At 41.8% G+C, this 22,266-nt stretch overlaps 2 protein-coding genes across 5 annotated transcripts in view; one reads left to right on the top strand and one right to left on the bottom strand.

Moving 5' to 3' along the window:
* The first annotated feature begins 3,013 nt into the window (after nt 1–3,013).
* LOC119896518 lies at nt 3,014–8,317 on the top strand. 2 transcript variants are annotated; one of them, XM_038709979.1, is made up of 14 exons: nt 3,014–3,137; nt 3,293–3,399; nt 3,617–3,742; nt 3,864–3,912; nt 4,022–4,066; nt 4,275–4,353; nt 4,453–4,497; nt 4,801–4,860; nt 5,372–5,458; nt 5,560–5,616; nt 5,724–5,762; nt 6,453–6,536; nt 6,826–6,929; nt 7,030–8,317. In XM_038709979.1, the coding sequence occupies exons 1-14, from the start codon at nt 3,074–3,076 to the stop codon at nt 7,035–7,037; spliced, it is 954 nt and encodes a 317-aa protein (XP_038565907.1). In that variant the 5' UTR covers nt 3,014–3,073; the 3' UTR covers nt 7,038–8,317. The 2 variants fall into 2 exon arrangements, with proteins under 2 accessions (XP_038565907.1, XP_038565908.1); XM_038709980.1 differs by lacking the exon at nt 4,453–4,497.
* A 5,542-nt stretch (nt 8,318–13,859) lies between these two features.
* adgrl1a (adhesion G protein-coupled receptor L1a) overlaps nt 13,860–22,266 on the bottom strand; it is a 97,533-nt gene continuing 89,126 nt past the window's right edge. For 2 of the 3 annotated variants that reach the window (XM_038709925.1, XM_038709923.1), the window contains 7 exons: nt 22,119–22,210; nt 21,793–21,961; nt 21,397–21,552; nt 20,191–20,287; nt 17,986–18,108; nt 16,586–16,603; nt 15,501–16,417 (listed from right to left, as the gene is read on the bottom strand). In XM_038709925.1, coding sequence (XP_038565853.1) covers nt 15,501–16,417; nt 16,586–16,603; nt 17,986–18,108; nt 20,191–20,287; nt 21,397–21,552; nt 21,793–21,961; nt 22,119–22,210 — 1,572 coding nt within the window. Of the gene's footprint in view, nt 16,418–16,585; nt 16,604–17,985; nt 18,109–20,190; nt 20,288–21,396; nt 21,553–21,792; nt 21,962–22,118; nt 22,211–22,266 lie in introns of all 3 variants that reach the window. The other variant, XM_038709924.1, reaches the window with a different exon arrangement.

The raw sequence follows: 22,266 nt of genomic DNA on the forward strand, positions 1-22,266 counted from the left end.
ATGTGCATGTGGTACCTTTTTACCTCAATGATAAATCAATTCATTTTAATTCACTTAGAAACTCCTGGACTGTAAGAGCTCCTGTATTTAAGCAGGTTTTCTGCTCATGTTCAAAACTTTCTGCACATTCAGAATCTCTCCCACTTATATGTGTTCTCTGACATTTGCAGAATAATATTTTGAGACAAAAGCAAAATATTATGAAAATAAAATTGCAATCTAATGAGAATGAAGTCATAATTTTTTAACAAAATTGAACTGTCCCCTGCTGTTCATTACCCTGCGTAATTGCTCTGCTGATATGACAGTAGGCTACCCGCTTTCTGACAGACGCAGTCTGGGTCTGTACTCGATGAGACGAGCTCACTGCTCATTGTGATCAGACAGAAATCTCAATACACATCTACACAAAGGTTAACTTCAGCTCCTCTGATAAAGTGCACTTCACGGCCACTTCAGAGGGAAACATCCTGAAGCAGAGAGACAGTCAAACTGAGCAAAGGTGTCTCTGAGCGAGGACAGAGACAGTAACGAGAGCGACAGGTGTCTGTGTCGCAGTCAGGTGTGTGAAGTTATTCTCTCACTACTTTGCGGCGGACTCTTAACCGTTGGTGTAGCAAGCAAACTGACTAGACACTGACTGACAACATTTATTTATCATCTAGACAATTCAGTAGTCGCTGAGCTCTGAAGCTGTCTCTCTCTCTAAATCCGGGCAGGTTCAGTAACGGTGGGGCGTCACGTTACGTGAACTTCAAACAAGCCTCCGTTCTTTGAAGACCTGCGAGACAGGCTGCATCATAAAGATTATTGCACATTAATATGGAAAATATGGTGACGCCGATGGCCCTTTGTGATATCCAACCTATGCCAGTGGGGGTTTCAGGCTTCATACTGGACAGACCAAAGTGTCGTAAAAAAGCCAGCACGATTTGCCGTTCTCTGAACTCACCTCTCCTTTGGTCTTGCGCACAGAATGAGGGATTAGCCTATGCTTATTACCATTTTACTTGAAAGCACCCCTAGTGATTCAGTGCTTTTTCCTAGTAATGGGTCAATCACTTCTAAGGCTGGGGTTTAGGGAAAATGCCATGCAAAGGCCTGTGGTGCTGCTCTCTGCTTGAATAATGTAACTGGTAAAATTATCTTAAGCAATCTACAGAGATGGTCTAAAATACTCACTGTCAGGGTGTGAACATGATACTATTTTCTTAAAAGGAGTCACTCCTGGTCTGTATGTGCTGTTTTGGTTGCGTGTATTTTAAAATTGTTGTGGAGTTCAGCAAATTCAAGCCAAGCAGGGTACTGAGCAGCCAGCACTATTGTTTCAGAGCTACTCAGGATTCTTAGGGTGTTGCTTTTCCCCAGCTTTGACTCTACAACTCACACGCCCTGAATGGTGCACCCAGTTTTTGTTTTAAACTTGGGTTCAAAATAGTGAACTGTACAAACTTTACAGGGGTCAATTTAACCCTGGCCTTCTTTTGTTGCTAAAAAAAACCCCTTCAAATACCAGAGCCAAAACTGTCTACCTTTCAAACTCTCAGAGTTCTACCCTCATCAACAGACAGAAAATGAGGGATTAGGGGGTGGTAGTTGGACATGAAAAGAGCTATTTATCTCTTATCGCCGCTCTTATGATCGGAACAAGGGAAGAGTTGAGATAGATGGGGAGGGCACTCAAAAGCAGCAGATTTGTAATTATTTACCCTAAAAGTCCTGTTTAGACGGTTTGGCATTTACTCCATTTTTCAGACTACAGAACTAGACGCATAGTGTTTGTGGGAGTGTGGGCCGTGACATGCGTATCCACAGCTCTGTATGTGTTTTCAGCCTGTCCTGCGTCATTGCTGCTCTCCTTTGTTTATGCTGGGGCTCTGTGGATATGGAGAGGGATGGTAGGATATCCAAGCCTCCCACTGTCACTTTATGTCTATGGAAAATGGATTATCAGATGACTGGACAGGTCCACATCCACACAGCTTCCCACCAGGGGAGCTGAACCATGTTCATTTATTCTCTCATTCATGCCTGTTGTGAGGCTATCATCTTTATTCAGCAAATGTCTCGCCAAGGAGGATGAAGCAATCAAGGATGAAGCGATGTTAAACTAGTTAGTCACTCCAAGTTGGCTAAAAGGTAAATCTGCTGGGTCACAATGTCACTTTATCTATTTCTAAGCCAATGTGATAATTATTTTTAAGGTGGAAACTTGTTGAGATTATGTTCTGGAAGCACATTGAAAGCTGGTGGACTCTTGCAATGTAAGAGAGACAGGGAAGAGCAGAGGAGAGGCAGAGAGGTGGAGTTAGGGAGGTAGACAGAGTTGAAGAGATAGAGCGGGGCCCATATTGAGTGACACAGACTGTGGTCTGTGTTTTCTCGGTGGACCATAGAAGATGCAGTGGAAATGAAGCGTGCTGCACCATGGCGGCTTCTGCTTTATCTTCGCACTGTGTGTGAGTGTGTGTGAGAAAGAAAAATGACAGAGGCCTCTCTTCTCCCTCTGTTCTCTCATTGCTGGAATATGTCAGGAGGACTGCCATCCTCTTCATCCTCATCTCCAAAGATAACAGGAGAATATATGCATCACAAATGTGAACATGGATCAATACAAATGCACCCACCTGAGTGCTAAAAAATACTTGTTCTATTTATGTGTATTCTTCAGAGAAGATAGACCATTTATATCCATTTTATTTAGAATGAAATTAAAACCCTGTGGTGTTTTTGTGTCTCTTCACAGTCAGGTCTGGTCAATGTATGTCTTTGACCTGTAGGATGAGGGCATCCCCTTGTGTTCAGTGTGCACAATTACAAATACACAAAAGAAGGTGGAAAATACCAGTACATGGTTTCCTTCACTGATTTTTGTTATAATAATTATTATATTATATGTTATATCATTATTATAGACCAGTTGAAGATAAGTATCATTACAGCACTGTTTAAATTTGGTCCAACTTGATATTCATGACACAAACAGGAAGCTCTTACACTTCCTGCTTATAGCTACAGTAGCTACTTCTCTCTTCAGACGTGTGTGTGCGTGTGTTCTCTTTACTTTGACAAAATGACCCTTCAAATGTTTCTTATTTCTACCATTATTGTGCCACTCTGTAGGGGACTGACACTAGGTGAGAGACTGTTTTTCTCTGTTCTTTCTGTTTTTTCCTGATCTCTTCTCTGGTATCTGTGAGCTTCGATTGTTCCTGTTGGTATTTTAGCATGTATGTAGAGAGCCTAAAATTTTGTTAATGTTAATTAACTGTACAACTCTGTTGTCTCATAGGATGCCCTCAGAGAAACCTTTCCTGCAATGACATTAAGACTGCTAACGGATTCAAGTTCTTAAATAAATGTCCCGAGGGAAGTGAGATTTTTGTCCATTATAATGAGGTATGTTGGTTTGCTTGTAAACTCTGTAGTAGTTAATAGTTTTGTTTTATAAAATAATTTTGACAAAGGCTTTACAATCCTTTACTATGTGTTTTGAAGAAAGGGGGAGAAATAAAGTGAAAGTGAAAGTTGACAACTTGAGAAATGACATTCCTGTAAATGTTATTTGTTCTGATTGTAGTTAGTCAAAATCAGCTTTTTATTATTCTCCCAACAGACAGTAATTGCTCATGCTGCACCTGGCAATCTACATTTTGATGCTGATCTTGTAATGAGTATGGGCAATCTTTCGGTCATCACAAGACACTGTCGAGAACTTGAAGTAAAGTGCATTACTCCTGATGTAAGTCTCCCTCTATTTTAATATGTACTTGAATCAATAAAAGTCATACTGATTTTTTTGTTGTACATGTGAAATATGTACTCTACACTCTCACAATATAGGCTATGATTTTGCTTTTCAGAGGGGGACCTTTGTAAAAGAGACCTGTGTGAATTATAAATTAACTACAGGTAGGGCAATGAGATGTTATAAATAACTGATTTACTATTGAATCTTATCTCATACCACTGATCATAAATATACATATATACATGATATATACAATTATCCCACCTACAGAGTTTCTGGAGGAGAGTGACTTACCAACACAAGGTGTCCTCATCTGTGAGTGTTGTTATTTTGTGCCTCACAAGATTTTTGTTGGCGATACTGTAAATACATTTTTTATAAGGTCAGGTATATATCTATAATATTGTGTATTAGTGCTATTGGACCCCCTTGAAAATGAGATGCTGCATCTCAAGGGGCTATCCTTCAATAAATTCAATTCAATATTTGGTGATAACCTGTTTGCATTGTGTCTGTCGTTCAGTCTGTGTAGCGTTTCTATCTGGTGTGATGGCGCTCTTCTTGATGATTTGGTGTTGCGTGTTTCGGAAAAAGGAATTGAAGTGAGTTCTATTCTATTTGCAACAACCATCGAATGCCAGTACACATTTATGGTTTCTCATATCACTTTTTTAAGACCTATGTACTTCCTCTTGTTTCAGAAAAGGGACTTCACAGGGAGCGAAAGGAGAGACAGAAGAAACTAGGTCAGTGTTACTGTTCACATACATTTCAGCTGGCACTGTTCCTTTGAGCGTACATAAATGCACTTCTGTCATTAAGTTTTAGTTTGTTAAATTCGGTAAAGGTAAAAACATTAGGCCTGCTAAAAGTTCAAAACTTGTTTAAGATATTTGTTTCCAGCAGAGCTGCTCTAGAGAAAAAGTGAATAGGAAATAAGATAAAATTACTTCATTGACAATATGAGTGTAATCCATTCAAGACTCAACATTAGGCTAACTCGTTTTAACTTGACAACTAACTACCTTTATGTTGGATTTCCCTTTAAGACCCAATGCAGGAAGTGTAGTCCTGGAGGTCACAGCTGATGATTTGGACAGTGTTATCAGGTGAGCTAACTTTCGGAAGCTACTTTCAGCACAGATCAGTGGATATGGCTGGTGGTGATGGCGCATAGACAAGATGCTTCTCTATGATGTGAGAGACCAGGGTTCAATTCCCACTGTATGCCATCCACCAATGTGTCCCTGAGCAAGACCCTTAACCCCTAGTTGCTCCAGAGCTGTGCGACATCTGACATAAATAGCAATTTTAAGTCATTTTGGATAAAAGCGTCAGCTAAGTGAATAAATGTAATGGATATCAGTTGAATACATCCTTATCTTTTCCTCGTCATAATAGGCTGAGTGAATTATCATTTGCCACTGATCCGTGTGGAAGTGGTGAAAATTATATTGGGGAAGATAACACACTTGAAAGTGCGCATATTTACAGATTAGATGGCCATGTTAACAATATCCAATCTGACCTCTTGTTAGCCTGCTTGTCAAAGTGTGTTTTTTAAAATAACAATTGGAGATCTACACTGTAATCTGCTAAAAGCTACCTTTGTCTCCATAGTATTGATCCTAGGGCTGATGGCAAGACTCCTCAATCCCTTAGTCTGGACTGCAACTTGAGCAACGAGGGAATCCAGCTGCCTAAAAAGTGAGAAGGAGAATTATTTGCTTGTGTCTGTAGCCTTTTTTTCGTTTGAAGGTTTCTCAGAAGAGATTTAGTGCCATTCTTATCTAGTATTTGTTTTGCAGTGGAGACACATGTACCCCTGATGCTAACAGTGCCTCCAATTATCAAGCCATGTACAGGTACATTTTTGGTATTGGTGTATTGTCTGTTTGTGTTTATTATATATTTTTTTAAATGTGTTCAATCATCATGATTATTGTGCAACTATTATAAATGTCTTCCTCAGAAACCTGAGGGATGATCCAGGAGGAAAAGACAATGCTAGGTAAGTATTTAGTCCAATAAATTAGACAGTTGTATGTATGTAATTTTTCTATTGTATTTATGGCCCAGTTGTATGAGGTGTCCTATTGAAGATCATTGTGTTATGTACTGCCTCATCCCACAGGTTATGTTAGCTTTTGTTTAGGATGTTTACAAAATGGTACTAAATAAATAAATTACAATAAAGAGAAAGAAATCTGCAGTGATAAAATAGGATGAAAGCTAGAAAGAGGAAAAAACTAACAAATTAATAATATGTAAGTAAATGAAAACAATTGGAAAAAAGAGCTATTTAAACAACCTGCCAACATGCCCTAACACTTACTCTACATTTTCATGTACTAGCAGACAGGTAAAAGTATTCTTTCTTAAATACTTGAGTTGAATGGATAACAAAGCAAGTTGTCATCCTAAATAGACTATAGACTGACCTAAAATCAAATCAAATCAAATCAAATCAAATCTAACTTTAATTTTGCATGGACGCATTGAAAAAATACATAACGTAAGACTATATAACACAAACAAGAAAGCAGAAATAGACAAAACTACACAGAACGCACCACAATGGTGACACTGCGTGAGCCGCTCCAGATTGATCTTCCAGCGAAATGAAATTAAGTGCTCACTCTTGGTTTTCTTATGCTCATCTGTTAACTGATGATGGCTGTGAATTCTTCTCCACGATCAGGGTCATGCACAATGGACAGACTCTTGGTGATGATGGTCGTGAAGATCAGGAGAATGAAGGCCAACCTCTGCTGTCAAATCAGCGGTGAGACTGCCTCTTGCTCTCTGTCACTCTACATTCATAACTGTGCCCAAAGAGCAATCTCTGTCGCTTTCCAATTTCCAGTCTCCTTCATACCTTGTTTCCTTTTGCCTGTTGCTGCTGTGTGTACAGCTGTCAGAGGTAACGTCTTCCCCCACCCCCATCCCAATCTGAAGGGCCAGTCTGAACTTCAGAACTTGTCTAGCGTCTGCTTTGAAAGTGAGCAAAAACCGAGCTGAGCTGTTACTGTGCAGAGGCTCATGTCTATATTCCTTGTTGTTTCTGTCTCCAGAGCTGCCATCCAAGGTTTTGACATGACAGGTGAAGCCGCAGCTTTGGTGAACAAACACGGCTTTGACCAGGACCAGGTCAGCGGGTGCTCTACTGCACCAATAAGTAAGAAGCTTTCTATATATGATTTATTATCTTTTTTTCTGTTAAAATGCTCTTTTTCTGTTGCTTTTGTTTGATTTAGCAAATGTTTTGTTTGCTGCAGGACACTGATGTGGAGTCAACACCCAACATGAAGAACTAGTAGTAGTAATAATAATAATATAATAATAATAATAATAACCTATATTATATATACAACATCAACTTTTCTCAATATCTGGGTATGTGGTACATTTACTGGCAGCTCCTTTTGGGATCAAGTGCACTTTTGTTTAAAGAATCATTTTCATACGTGCTCTCTTTGTGAACATGTTGTTTTTTTCACAATGTTAGAAGATGTATTTTTTTGCAAGCTCTATTTGCAGAATTGTATATGATTGCAATATTTTGCCATCATAGAAAAATGAGACAATCCCAATGGGCACTGGTGTTGACCATGTGCTGCTTTTAGCCTATTTTTCATCAGTCAACCAGACAGATCAGATAACATATTATTCATTTAAGATGAACATTAGTTATTATTATTAGTTATTAGTTATAGTTATTATTAGTTATTACAGTGTGCCAAATTATTTAATTACATGACAGTAATCATAGTAAATATCATAATTTCATTGATGAAATGGAAGATACTGGTCTCATAAAAAACAACAAAAATAAGAATATTAAGTGCATATCTTGACCAAAGGACGGGTGGACTGAAAGCCTGTCAGAAAAGATACCACATACACAGCTGTGAGACAACTTCATATTTAAGTATTAATATGAATGTACTTACATAACAGTATACTGTATAGTATAATAATAAATAAATAAATAATAAATATTGTTCAAATGTTCTATATTATATTGTGAGTCATTAGAATGAATGATTTTAATGAGATAATGCACAACAGAATACATAATGCATGTTTATTTATTTTCTGTTGGAGTTTACTACATGTCATTTCTTTATGTATCCAATCAATAATTAGTAACCCTGCCTTTACTCCATTATTGCTGCATCATCTATTGACATGTTTATTCATACCACTTGAATCACAACATCCTTTGCTTTTCTCTCTGCATTTGTACTTAGAGATTTACATTTATTTACATTTATTCATTTAACTGATGCTTTTATCCAAAGCAACTTACAATTGCTATACATGTCAGAGGTCATACGCCTCTGGAGCAACTAGGGGTTAAGTGTCTTGCTCAGGGACACATTGGTAGATGTGTCACAACACAGGCAGCATCTTATCCACTGCCACCAGATCTTGTTGTGATTATGAATTATTTTGTAATAACAAATACTTGGTGAATTCAAATATACTAATAATTACAATAGGCATTTTAAAAATGATTAATTATTGTCATGAATTTTGAAATAAACTGTTTATGCCACCCTGGATTGCCTGGTCATTTTTTTAAAAACTTGTTTTCTAAACTATTGAAGGCAACACCGAACTTAAGTATCATTTTAATACCACTAGGGGGCAGTAAATAGTCATGAGTCCCGCAACACAGAGGTACACAAGCAACATCATTAACAATTACACCTCAATTAATGCATATTTCTTCTAGATTGCAAAAGCTTCAATTCGTGAATGTACTGACACTCACAGAATATACATCTTATTTCTACATACTGCATTTCTATGATTAACAAAAATTATTGTGTTTAAATAAATCAAGGCTCCCTTATAGTACTGTTGATTGGCTATAATGTGGTTCTTTAATGCGATCAATACCTGCGTATGAGTTGATTTAACTGTTATATGCCTATGTTAGAAGATTAGCTTCCCCTGTGGCTTGATTTATGGTAGTAATTACAGTTACACACAAGCACACAGGGGTTTCAGGCTGAATTTAATACATTTCTTTTTTCTATCTCTTGGGATCTGCTGAGAGTTGCTTTGAGTCTTGGTTAGCCCACGTCTGACTCTATTTTAAGCTTCCCTAAATGTGCAATGACCTTGAAAAAAAACAACCTTTCTACCTCTCAGATGGACTGAGTATCAGGAAGCGAGTGTGTCAGGGGTTAGATGCTATGTTGCTCATGTTTGGTATGTCAGTGTGTGAAAGTGTGATTGTACGACCGGTGAAAAGAGGGTGATTGAATGGTCAAGGCCTTAGAGCCTCCTCTCTCAGGGACTTTCACTGAGGGGACATGAGCAAGGCAGGAGCTGGGCAGATGGGTGGATGGGTAGGGGGTGAGTCATCACATGTAATGACACATGTACAGCATACAGTATGACATGGAAAGAGGAGGTACTTGGAAAGACTGTAATTATGGATGAATTCTATGCTCTGATGCACATAATTAGATCTTGGCTAATTAGTTACCAATCACACTCCACTGTGAACGGTATTATGTGCAGTCAAGAAAGCAAAACTCAGTGGGAGGTGAACACTGATCACACCACATCAGGGATAAAAAAGCTTGTATGAAAGGTAGGTGGACTGCAATAACCCAGACATTTGGGTGCGTTATCCCTAACTGATCTCTAGTTGATCACAACGTTTATGCTTACTCTGGAGTGTACTAAAGTTCGCCTACTGGTGTTTGCTGTTGTCGCTTAACAGGCAGCTCCAAGCATACAGTGTTGCCTTCAAAAATCAGTGAGCTGTATTCATACGGCAGTTATTAAAAGATTACATCGGGGATCACACCACACCGTATGATTAATTAACCTTGACTGATGCTTTGTAAAGCTGAATCTAGCTGAGCAAGTATGCCCAAAGGTCTGTACATACATATACATATGAGATGGTTGAAAGCATCACTGAAGCTGGCCTCTGTAATACTGACTTTGGGTCACTGTAGTGAAACAAAGCCTTGTTTTTTCAGATTAGTATGGGACCAGTCCTCTCATCCTCCCCAGTGCGTTAAGCTCTTACTAGTCCCTGTCCAAACACTAAGAGTTTTGGGGCTCTGGGCTTTGTCTCCTAAACTGACAGCTTGCTTTTTCTGAATCTCTTTGATTACTTTGTGTAGTATGCTTTGGACACAGACCAGTGTTTGACAGAATCATCATCCCAACCAGCAGGTCAAATCTGCATATGCATACAGTGTGTGGTTCAAAGGGGAGCTGACTCAGGAAGGGGCTGGGTTGCTTTGCTTCAGTCCCATGCTTCCCATGGTGCACAGATGAGCAGCACAATGCTGTCGTAACCTGCAGGACAGCTATGAATAAAACATAACCTCTGTATTAGTGCTTAAAAATGTCTTTTCATTTCCAGTTTGAATCACAAGGTAGGTATACTAAAGTTTATATGCACATGGTACAGCGAAGGATTAATAATAATTTCTGTGTCCTGATATACTTTTATCACACTGGCCAATGCATAAGCACACAAGCAATTAGGCTGTACACCCACACACACACATCACAATTGAGTCCTTCTAAGAAATTCCCAGAGAAACCCTGAAGAATGAATGGTGTATATTTTCAATAGTTTTTTATTAATATGTGCTGATACAAGGTCGCTCTGACCTGCGATGATGCAAACACTCACAGAAAAGTATCCCCTTTGGCCCAGGCAGCTGTCAAAGCAATGACCGTGAGAAAAAGAACAAACATATAAACACCATTCCTCAAAGAAAATAGAAACAGAATCAAGGTGTTATATTAATTTCAGTTCACAAACGTCTCAGTGGTACATGATAAATTTACATGATGATGTAAAACCACTAGCACCCTATAATTTATTCTAAAAATTTAAGTATTTCAGTGACGTCCAATACTGACCAGGTTGTACTGTACTGAGCTAATACAGCCCTTAGCTGCTACTCAGAGTTTCCCACTCACACCTGCTATAGCCAGCTATTATACCTCTGATGATGGACACAGACCGTCTGGGGCAGAATTTCCTGGCTTGTTCCATGGACGACCACTACAGCCATGGACAGGCACATGCAGGCACAATTCATCTCCTCCCCACTCTCAGAGACAGTGCACCCAATGGAGGAAAAGGGGAACAAAAGAAAATAAATCATGCCTACAGTTTCACTGCTGGATGTGGAAGGATGTTAGCAGCAGATGAAGGTCTTTCTCCTCTTCAGTTTAAAAAACTACCTAACCTGCCTGAAGATGTGTATTGTATATATGTCTGTCAGTCAGCTCCACGGACACATATTCAGCACTAAGGAGAAACAGCACAATCCTCAACATTGGGTTTATGCCATACCCCTACATAATCTTAAAACTACACTATAAGTACTGTATATCAGTCATGTGGACACGTAACAAGAGACCAATAACAAAATAGTACTACTTTATCATTGTTTACATTTGCTTTTAAAAAATCTCTATAGGAAAATCCTGACGCATTTGTTAGGACTCTAAAAATCTGGATTTAATTGGCTGATGAGGCAGTAGATTCATTTTCACATTTTTTTAAGGAAGCATCCATTAAACCAAACAACATTCACATCATCTTGATCAATTTAAACAATAAAGTGATAACCTCTGGACTGCAAACCACCAACAGAGAGCCCTCTGAAACAAAGCACCACATCCATCTCCTTATCTCCAGATCCAACCCTGCACAGTGTCACTCCACACCCCCCCCCCCCATCCCCCACTGCCTATGGTTCTGAATCTGTGACATCTGCGACATGTCTGCTGCATCCCTGCTCTCTCTCCTCTTGGGCCAGTATTTGCAGACATAATGACCCTCTGCTGCTGTTGAACTCACACACCAGTATCCTGGCCCCCACCAATTCCCAACTGCCCTCCTGGTGTGATATGCAGGACACAAATCCCTGGTAAGAAAAAAAAACAAAAACAAGGACTGTGTGAAAGCGTCAACTGCAAGTAAATGTACTGTAGACCTGCTGGGACCTCTGCTGTCTAATGACAGACTGAACAATGCCACAGCTCGCTCTCTACTGACACTAAGCTGCAGGGGTGAGACAGCACTGTGTCAAAGGTTGAGCATCCCACCTTTTAAAGAACTTTCCACCTAACCACCGGAGCACAAGCATATCAAGCTTGCCACCGTCATGGAATGGGAATTGTGTTAAACATTTGCAGAAAGAGACAGACACACCGAGCAGAAAAGAGAGTGAGGGAAAGTTCAAAGCAAGTAAATTAGTACCCACAGTGTTATTACTGTAATCAGAGGTTTGGAGGGCTTTGAGTGATGGAGAAACTTCCATTGTGTGAGCCTCCATCCAATAGCATGGGCCTCCTACTGTACTCTCACTATCATTTACCACAGTACAGCACTGCTCTGTTTATTAAGATATTAATCTGGGATAAACAAAGGTTTTGACAAAACAAATTAACACTCTCAAAGAAGTGCTGCACTAATGGAGTCCATTGAGATTGATATTAAAATGTGGATGAGATGGGGGAAGAGGGAGGAAAGGAGAAGGAGCTGGGAGGTGCTGGAAAAAGGGGAAGGAGGCCCAAGGTGACGCACATTCCTCCTCTCATGGGGAGTGTCTGTCTAAACAGTGTTTCTCCCTGGGGCGGGTCCCAGCTGAGCAGCAGAGATCAGCATCAGCACATTATGTCAAATAGACTGAGGGAGGGATGGAGTTAATGATGATGGCAGTGAGAATGATGAGGATAAAGACGATGATGGCCGTCTTGTGTTTCCCATTAACACTTGCACCCTGGAGTGAATTGTTTTATCTTCAGTCCTGCTTTTTAAAATACATTCAGTTGTCCTCAGCTGACCAGTGAGTGTTGCCTTGGTACAGCGCCCCTCCACTGAGCCTTAAGATCCGTGCTTCACATTGTCCAGCACTGCAGCAGAGCAGAATACATGTGCATATTGTCTTTTCATTTGTAAACACAGGCAGCTCCCAGGTTCAGCTACAAATCCAAGTCACGTACCGTCAAACCAGTATTGCACATGTTCCCTCTATAACTCAAGTGATGATACTAGGGCCGTCTTTCTGAGCCTCATCGCGCTCCGTGGCCCATACAATGTTACTTACACAAGTGATTTGAATAACAAGAATAAATGGCGGCAAATCCTTGTAATCCCTCTTGCTTATCTGTCTTTAACCCTCTCTCTCTCTCTCAGCCCCAGGAGCCACAGCTAAAAGCTGTCCTTTGGGTTCTCTTAGAAGTGGGACAGTCAGGCCCTAGCCAAATGTCACACTGCAGTGGATGCATCTATTTTCTGCTCACGTTCCGTCCACCCATCTCACACTTTTGCTTGGCGCAATTTTTGAGGGAGACATCAAAAAAAGGCATGAATAAATCAATGTGAATAGATATTACAAAAACATACATAAAAACTGATAAACCATAACAAATACCTATAAATAGAGCGTAGAAGAAGGCAAATTCTCTTACTTTTTTTTAAAAGGTCAGACAGATTTCAGCTGGATGAAAGGAGCCTCATGAGCGGCCCTCTCTTGACAGCTAATTTCTCAAATGTATCGCTTGCATAAGGTGGCATATTGGAAACATGTTCCTCCCGATCGGTCAACCCTGCTTGTCATTTTCATGGTATACGGTTATCTCACGTCTCCCGAGGCGGTCTGATTTCTCATGTCCTCCTTGTACCTGAACGCCATGGCAAGAGCAACTTTCATTTGAGGCTGAGACGTAATGGCAGCTCTCTGAGATGAGTATCCCCCTTCTCTGATGTGCATTCAAGTCATGTCACAAAAAATAGCCTATGTCTGTGCACATACAAAATTCTGGTGCACGCCACGTACAAGCACTCTGGACACATAACCAGCCATTCAGACACGTTCATACTTACACACATGCACACAAACACATGCACACTGGAAATGAATGAATTGTCACATTAGGCTCTGGAGTAATGCTGAAACTATCTTAAGAAACAGCAAAATACAATATTCTCCGATAGCAAAAGAAACGTCATTATCAAACATGCTAAAACCCATGTTGTTAAAAGTATGTGATCTGGTTATACCTTCCAAATAATACAAGAGCAAACCAAATCCTTTCACGGATGTTGTCATTTACCCACAATGCTTTATTGTGCCTGTGAGGCACAGTATGACATTTGACGATCTCGCTTGCCCCACACCATGCTGCCTTCGGCTGTCAGAGGTCAAACATTAACAACATGTAACAGATTATATTACATAAAATTGTGCCAGGATTTTTTGTTCCATTTTTCATTTGTATAAATAAAATCTACAACACATTATAATCTGTCTTTCTCTCTCTCTGCCTTTCTCTCTCCATTGGATCACTAAGAATTTTTCACTGAATGGCCCAGTGCTGGGGCAAAAGAATGAGAGAGCAAGAGAGGGAGAGAGCGAGAGAGCAAGAGATCAAGCAACAGGGGAGAGAGATAGAATGTATCATTCAGGTCACGAACTCCAAAACATTTTTATTTTTTTCTTTCGTCGGTTTGTTGCAGTACAAGAAGTCATTTTTCATAGTATTTGTTACTTTTTGTTGCTTTTGATCATCTGGTGTCTCTATTTACATAGTAGGAATAAAGTAGATTCATGTGTGGTTCCTATGTACATGGTTATACCAATTGGTCGACTAGTGCGTTTGCGACATTTACAGTCTTGTTTGTCACAACCACACACAGGAAACAGGTCCACTTCAACTGGCTAGGCTCTAACAGCAAAGTACAGGGGGAGGGGGCGACACCAGTTCGCTCTTGCAGCCCCCAGAGAATGCAGACCCAAAGTCAACAAATTGAATACTCTCTTCAAAACAATAGGAAGGCAGTCATTTAACTTTTCAAATGCCTAAAGCAAACAACCAGAGAGAACAGTGGAGAGGATTGGTCAGTCTTAAGAATGCAGTGGTGGTCGGGTGCCTCCTCAGTGTCCGTCTCTGCCTCTACTCCACTTCTGTACATAGCCGTTGATTCAGCAAGTGAAAATGAAGGCAACTACACTGAATCAGCTCCCACTGCCTGCTTGGAACAAAAGCTCTTGCTCCCTTTTACTTAGATGGCGTCCTGTTTTCACTTTTGATGTTCAGTAATGAGCACTTCTGGATGAGTGAGTGTGTATGTGTGTGTTCTAGTTTCTGTTCTGGCTCAATAAAAGATATTTTTGGCAACAATGAAGAGCTTTCTGTGAGACATTTTTTAGGTTATTATAGTGTACTATATTCCTGTCTCCACAGCTAACTACTCCTATCAAATGATGACTCAAAAAAGACCTATGGATGGTATGAAAGGGAAATGAGATAAAATACAAAACGAAATTTCCATCTCCGGAGGCCGGTCTAAAGTGAAATTACATAAAAAACAAAGTTTTAAAGTTTTGAAATATCTGAAGGTTAAGGGGGTGAATCGGTACATTCAGAGTGCTGGACTTGGCCTTAGGGTACCAAAGGAACTGGGGAGGACTGGGATTGGAGAGAGCCGATGAATGCTCTGCGGAAAAACACCCATCACTTATCTCCATGAGACGAAGGAGGGCTAAAGATAAAGGCTGATTCTGCAGAGTCAGCCACGACCCCCACTGAAGGTCACTCTGTTTGCTCATCTGTTAGTTGAATAAAAGTCAAGAGAAAGAAAGGCAACCAAACAAGCAGATAGTGGAGAGACGTGAGAACGAGGCGGGCTAGGAGGTGGCTCTGGCCATCACATAAGTCCCCAATTTCCTCCTTCAGGCTCCAGTCACAGGCTGGTGACCAGCTGCATCTGTCCGTCTCCCTCATTGTGGGCAGGCTCCTGAGCCTGGTGTCCCTCCCCACTTGGTCTCCGGGGTGGGACCTGGTAGAAGGTCTGCATGGGGGCCCCACGAGACCCCAGGGCGGGCCTCCCGGAGCTGTAGTACAGCTCTTCAGGTGGCTGGGCTGAACGAGGTACCACCTCCAGGGGCTCAGGACTGCTGTCAGGGTACGGTGAGTCTCGCAGGTTGGTGATGCTGGTGTACAGGGAGTCACGGGCAGGGGAGTCTGGTGCTCTGTTGCCTCCCTGCCCGCCAGCACTCTGCCCACTATGGCCGCTGTGGCCCAGGCTCTCGGTGAGGTCTGCCGTGTAGCTCTCTGACTCCTCTGGATCGCTTTGGTAGAGAACTGACTGGGCTCGCTGCAACAGCAGGGGCTCCTCCAGAGCTTTATAGAGCAGCTCCACATCCTGCGGAGCACGCTGCCGCCCCTCTCTCCGAAAATCCTCGTCCTCATCCATGCTCATAGATGGCTCTGGCCCAACCCCCGTTGTCCCACGACTAACCCCACCGTGAGGACGTCCCCTGGCCAGGCTGCCACACACCCTGTCCCCTACGTCACCCGCTCCTCCTCCTCCGCCAACACCACCTCTTAGGTTGTTGTGCACAAGCTCAGAGATTATCATTTTCTCAAAGGCCGCGGCATCAGAGAGGTTTCGCCGGATGCCTCCTCCTCCCAGGGCCTCTGAGCTGCGGGGATTGAGGAGGGGGGGGGGACTGTCCCCGCCCCCGCCACCAAGGAAGTCACAGCTTCCCCCGCCTCCACCCCCTGGGCCACTGCGCAGGGAGTAGCTGTTGTTGAAGTTACCATTCAAGGGCAGGGTTTCCATCCCACAGGGGTCACGGGCCTTAGATAATGTGCTCTCTGGACCCAAACACAAACAGAAGAGAGACAGAAGACAGAGAGAGTTTTTGGCATGTTATCACACAGACAGATTCAAGTGTCAGTAAGAGAAGAAGAATTAATATAAGATGGTAAAAATGTAAGCTGGAGTATCTTACAGTGACGTGAACTGAGGTGAATAACACTTACTCGGGTCACGGAAGGTTCCTGAGAGAAAGTCATGTGGAGTGAATAAAATGAAAGACACTAGTCAGTAAATGTTCTTTAATGATGCAACATTAACTTGATGTATTCATTTTTAAGAAATTTCAAAAGGGAACCATTAACAGAATAAAAAATATCCATGTCCATCCGCCCCTTTTCTTCTCTCGGTCTCTTTCACACTCTCACCAGCCTTCCAACTCTTACCACATGCACAAACACATGCACCGTCACATTAACTCTGATTTATGCAGACTTAGTCCTGTTTGTTTGACACCATATTCATCCAACATTTCCATCTAAGCCACAATACTCTGGATATTTATTTACTACTGTCAGTGATACCTGGATACATACATAATTCATACAAAACCTTGTACAGTAGAAGTGATGTTTATTTTACGACTTCCCTTCAACACACCAAAGATGTTGCGCTTTTTCTCCCAAATTACCATCACACAGCAAAGCAAAAGCCAGAGCAGCCGTGTTCATTTTTTAAACTTAATGTGTAGTATGACTTTAATCAACGTTCTTCTTCAGTGGTGGTGTGGTTAATTAGACATTCTAATGAAGTGCTCTCCCTACTTCCTCTCCCACTCTCTTCTAAAAATGTCTTGGCTGCCAGGCCTGTGGCCATCAGGCTTGACGTATTGTGCAGAGAGGCTTTAAAATATTTAACAGAAACGCCGCCTTAAATTTCAGTCCTCAGACACTGGGTCTGATACTCTGCCGGTGCGACCAGCCACACAAGTGAATATTGGTACAGTAGTGGAGCAATTACGAGAACATGTCTAATTCAGCAGCTCCATCCAAAGAGGGGTGTGGGAATGCATGTGATAAAATAGCCATCAGGCTGTTTAAAAATAAAAAGTCCCACTCTGAGATAGAAGCAAGTATACACACACACACCTGACCGACCTCCACCCAGATGGACTGTCCCTGGGCATGAGCTGTCTGATCCCTTTCTATGGCCGTCATGATTTAAGCCGACTACTTTTTCTGTTTGGGAACAGGAAAACTGTCCTGAAGATTTCTGGCAGTCGCAGCTGTAGCTAAACTTCTAATCAATTTGTGGCTGTTCTCATGAAGATTCAAGATCTGACCAGATGGCTGGTTAGGCTGTAGGCACTGTTTGGCTCTGTTCTGCTCAGCCTAGTGAATCCGTCTGACAGCTACATAGTCTGAAAAAACAACACACAAACAGGCTCACACACATGCGCGCGTGCGCACACAGACACACACACATGTGCAAGCACTCAAATACAGTAGTGAGTTTGTGTACACCGCGTTAAACTACTGACAGATAGCCAGAAAGCTGAGTGCGTGTATATACACACACATGCTGACAAGACTGCACACACAGACTGGGACGTTTATGAGGAGCTAACCGGTAGAGTTGAAGACGCCAGGCGAGGGTGGGGTGAAGCTCTCAGCCAGCAGAGTGTTGTAAGGAGAGGTGCCAGTGCGAGTCTGTAACACCGGGTTCGTCAAAAGGTGGTTGCCCATGGTCGCTGCATCACAAACATTGAAAAAAAATGAACATAATCAGAAATAGGTTCTTATCTTTGTCTGAAATGTATGCAAAGCATGCACAAGCAGAAGTAGTGTACAATAGGTGTAACGTTTTGAAATTCACATTTCCAGACTAATAACATCTGGAATCATAAAAATATTTACTGTTTATTCAGATGGGGCTATTTTTGTTATGCCAGTGCTTTATAGCATAATGCATTTCACAGTGTTCCCCTCAATGTTTATGCCTGCTGATTGTAACCTTTGAGTAAAAATACAATTGCAGGGGAAAGGTACTGTTTGGAGCATTGCCATTCTTTTTTTCCCTTTGGCTCCTGACAATGTATTCAGATGGGGGAGAACAGTAATGCATGCCATTATGTAGTCTAGGGGTGCAGCCATTGAAACACAGTTAATTTCCCAGTGAAATGTGAATGCCACTACAAGACAAATATAATTCAAAGAAATGGCACACTGAGAATGTTGTATAATGCCCATGTATGGCTCCAGCCTGAGGCAACTCGAACAGAAATGCCATGAAATTAAAAATAGGACAGCATGACGGAGAGTAGTCCAAGGCAAAGTGCAACCTTCAGGTCTCACGCCTACCGTTCATCACACAGCAAGGGAGCTGGGAATTCTAAAAAAATAAAATATGCACTCACACACAGCTATTTATTTGTCATTTTCCCTCTTCTTGCATTTCCCCTTGTCCATCTTTCTGGCATGCCACAAACCCCTCTCCCTCTATTCTCTGGCTTGTTCTGCTGTGTCTTGACTCAACCACATTTTCCCAGTTCCTCATGCCAGAATTTTTACAAACAACACCAAATTAGTTGGGATTAGTGTTCTGTGTGTACCTCATAGGAATATCCTGCAGAAAATTAAAGGAACTAGCTTTAAGTGGGGAGAGAAAGTAGGGCGAGGGGAATCATGGGAGGCTTTGTGTGTGTATGTATGTATGTGTTGGAGTGTGTGTGTGTGTGTGTGTGTGTGTGTGTGTGTGTGTGTATATACACTGCTTGTCTTTTGGACACATTACTATTGTCAGAAAGAGATTGTGGTTCATAAAGAAGTGAAGTGGAGAAATCAAAGAGATCCAAGATGCTAGAGATAACAACGCAGCGTCTCTTCTCTAGATTCGGCCTCTTTAATTACTCCTTCATGATATCGTTTCTCTCGATATCTTTCTTTTCCTCTCCCTCCCTCCCGCGCTCGCCTTCCTCTTTCACTTTCTGCCAACTGACAAACTTTTCTCAGAAGCACAGAAAATAAAGGCTTTACAGCACAGTTGCTTGTGTTTGACAGCACAACATGGAATGATCCACAATGTGTCTCCAACAGGCCTGGTGATTGCTCTATCGTGACGAATAGCCCCGGAAACCGACCCGCCCGACCACACACACACACACACATACACACACACGCCTCTCATCCATTCAGCTAACTCGTAGCACCCCACTTCCTCACCCTCTGCCTTGCTCCTGTCACTCTCCTCAATTAGAATAATTACCCCCTGTTCGCTCACACGCTAATCAGTTCATTAAAAAGAAAATGGATGAAATTAGCATAGAGAGTGACGGCTGATTTAGCAACTGCCTCTGTGTCATCATCAACAACCCCCCCCCCACCACAACCAACCCGGAACCTGAGCCAACCTTGATCATCTCTGTGTCACTTATGGCTGTGACGGTGATGCCGCCAGTTGCTGAGGCTGAGACAATCAGTGACTCCACACACATTTCACTTCATGTGCTGTGTGGAGTTCACAGGGGACTACATGCATCACTGCAAAGAAGATATGGATGTGTGTTTGGCTGGCTCACTGGCTGCAAGGGAATCTGAATCATCAGTTAACCTTAATACACCGAGCATACAAACATATATTATAGATATTTCATCATCCTGTATACTGTCATATGTGCACATTTAACACTTAATAACAGTACTTTGCCATGGCTGTGTCCACTCCTTTCCCATGCTTTATTTTGAGTTTATATGAGTGTGTATGTGTTTGTGTGCATTTAACCATGCATAACTTAACAAAGGGGAAGCAGAGCAGTGATAAGGGGAGGCCTCACCACGGTTGAGTGTCGGGGTGCTATTGATATCTCCCGCCATGAAGGAAGATTCCGTCTGCTTCCGAACCGTGTCGTTCCACATCCTGCGGATCCGACTCTGGAAGAAGGAGCAGAGCGCAGTGAGTGGCAGCAAACAGACAACAAGTTAAATATAGAAACTCGGCGGGTAGAGTTTGTAACTCAGTGGGGCTGCTGTAATCAAAACTGTGGGGCTTGCTCTAATCCACAAAGAACAATAGGCAAACATGCCAGACAAAGAGATTGAAGTGTTAGGTAAAGAGGCACACAGCTATGTCATGGTATCACAAGGGAGGCTAATAAACTTGAGATGTGTAAGACATGATTACAGTCGCTGATACAATAGTTATGAAAGCGTCCTACTACATTGTGGGAAAGCTTATTTGTTGATTGTCAGGACTAGCTGTGTGTACAGTAAGTGTCTATGCCATTGTGCATATGCTATCATACACAGTGTTTCCTGGTGTCTTGCATAGTGCCTGTGTCTATAAATAGCACATGGACTTCAAAGGGTCTTTTTATTAATGAGTCATCTACTCTGGCAAGCACGGGGCTGCCTATAATAGACAGAAACATAAAAGTAATTCTTTAGATTTGACCAGATGTGCAACACAAACATCACATGAACATGCCATATATCATTATGTAACATACTTTAATACTGCTCTGTCACTGAGAACAAAACATATTGTAATGGAGGTGTTTCACTTGCAGCATCTCTTTGCCATTGGCTAATGCAAACAACGTGATTGTGGGCTGAAAAGTAAGTTTAGTAAGTCAATTCGAGTGCTTTGCACAGTAATCTGTGAGTCATTGGTATTGATCAGCAATCAAACCCCCGCAGACACACTCATTTTGTACTTCAGAATCTTACATAACAGAACTTTTAAACAAGGGAAAAATATACCAGCAAGGTGGGGAAATTTCCCTTGACAGGGTTCTAAAAAAAGTCAGATATTATCAAGAGAGTCATTTGATTCAGGAAAATAGATTTTTTGTTTCTTTCCACTGAAACAAGTTGAATTCCACAAAAAAAAAAAAAGAATTCATCTTGCGGCACAAGCAAATTTGTTCAAAGAAAAACATTACAACTCTACGGAGGTCTGATTGATGTGTAAAGATGTACAGGTGTGCCCGCATACTGCTTTGTGTGAGCCATAATTGTGTGTAGGTCTGTCCTGCCCCCACCTGTCTGTGGGCCGCTGCGTGGCGCGCTTGGCTGCCACTATAGTAGCGGTTGTTGGCACGCAGGCCTGAGTTCTTCAGGGAGCCGTGGGAGCTGGTGGTGGAGGTGCGGCTGCAGCAGTAGGAGTGACGCAGACACTTACTGTACTCCTTGTGGACCTGTAAAAATATAACACCACCGGCACAGCGGGCACTTAGTTTCAATAGCCTGGACCCAATGTGGAAAAGAGGCTTTTAACACACAGCAGGAGCAAAATTAACTTAATGCAATTTCTCTGAACACGTATGCTGAATATCAGTCAGACATCCATCCATCCATCCTTACAACATTTCATCCGCTTCTTCATAATTAAATCCACAATATATTGTAACTCATGAGAGTAGTCTCGTATCGTTTACCTTCTTCTGCAGGGCACAGTGGAAGATGAAGATAAACATGCCCTGGAAGGCGTTGAAGGTTGTGAAGAGGTAGGCCATGATTACTGTGTTTTCATTGATGAAGAGGAGGCCAAAGGCCCACGTCAGCCCCAGCAGGAACAGCAGAGCAATGGCCCCCAGAGCCCATGACCTGAAGGAAACGGACAAGGAAATGTTAACAAATAATGACATGATACACAGAAAATCTGAATCAATTTGGAATCCATCTGACAGTGTGGCTTATTTATCAGAAGGGTATGTTTCTTGAAAAAACACTACAAGGCTCCCATTGAATGATTTTAACTCACTTAATGTTATCCAGGCGGCTGGAGTCAGGTTTGAGTGCTGAAGAGTTGCGTATCATCTTGTGTAAAGTGATCATGAGGAAAATAAGGTTGAGCTATGGACAGACACAAGAGGAAGAATTAAATAAATGCGTAGTGAAATTTACAGTTT

Source organism: Micropterus salmoides, unplaced genomic scaffold (genome assembly GCF_014851395.1).
Source record: "Micropterus salmoides isolate LMB-PRFRI ecotype aquatic unplaced genomic scaffold, ASM1485139v1 Ms_hic_scaffold_10, whole genome shotgun sequence".
Taxonomy (NCBI): domain Eukaryota; kingdom Metazoa; phylum Chordata; class Actinopteri; order Centrarchiformes; family Centrarchidae; genus Micropterus; species Micropterus salmoides.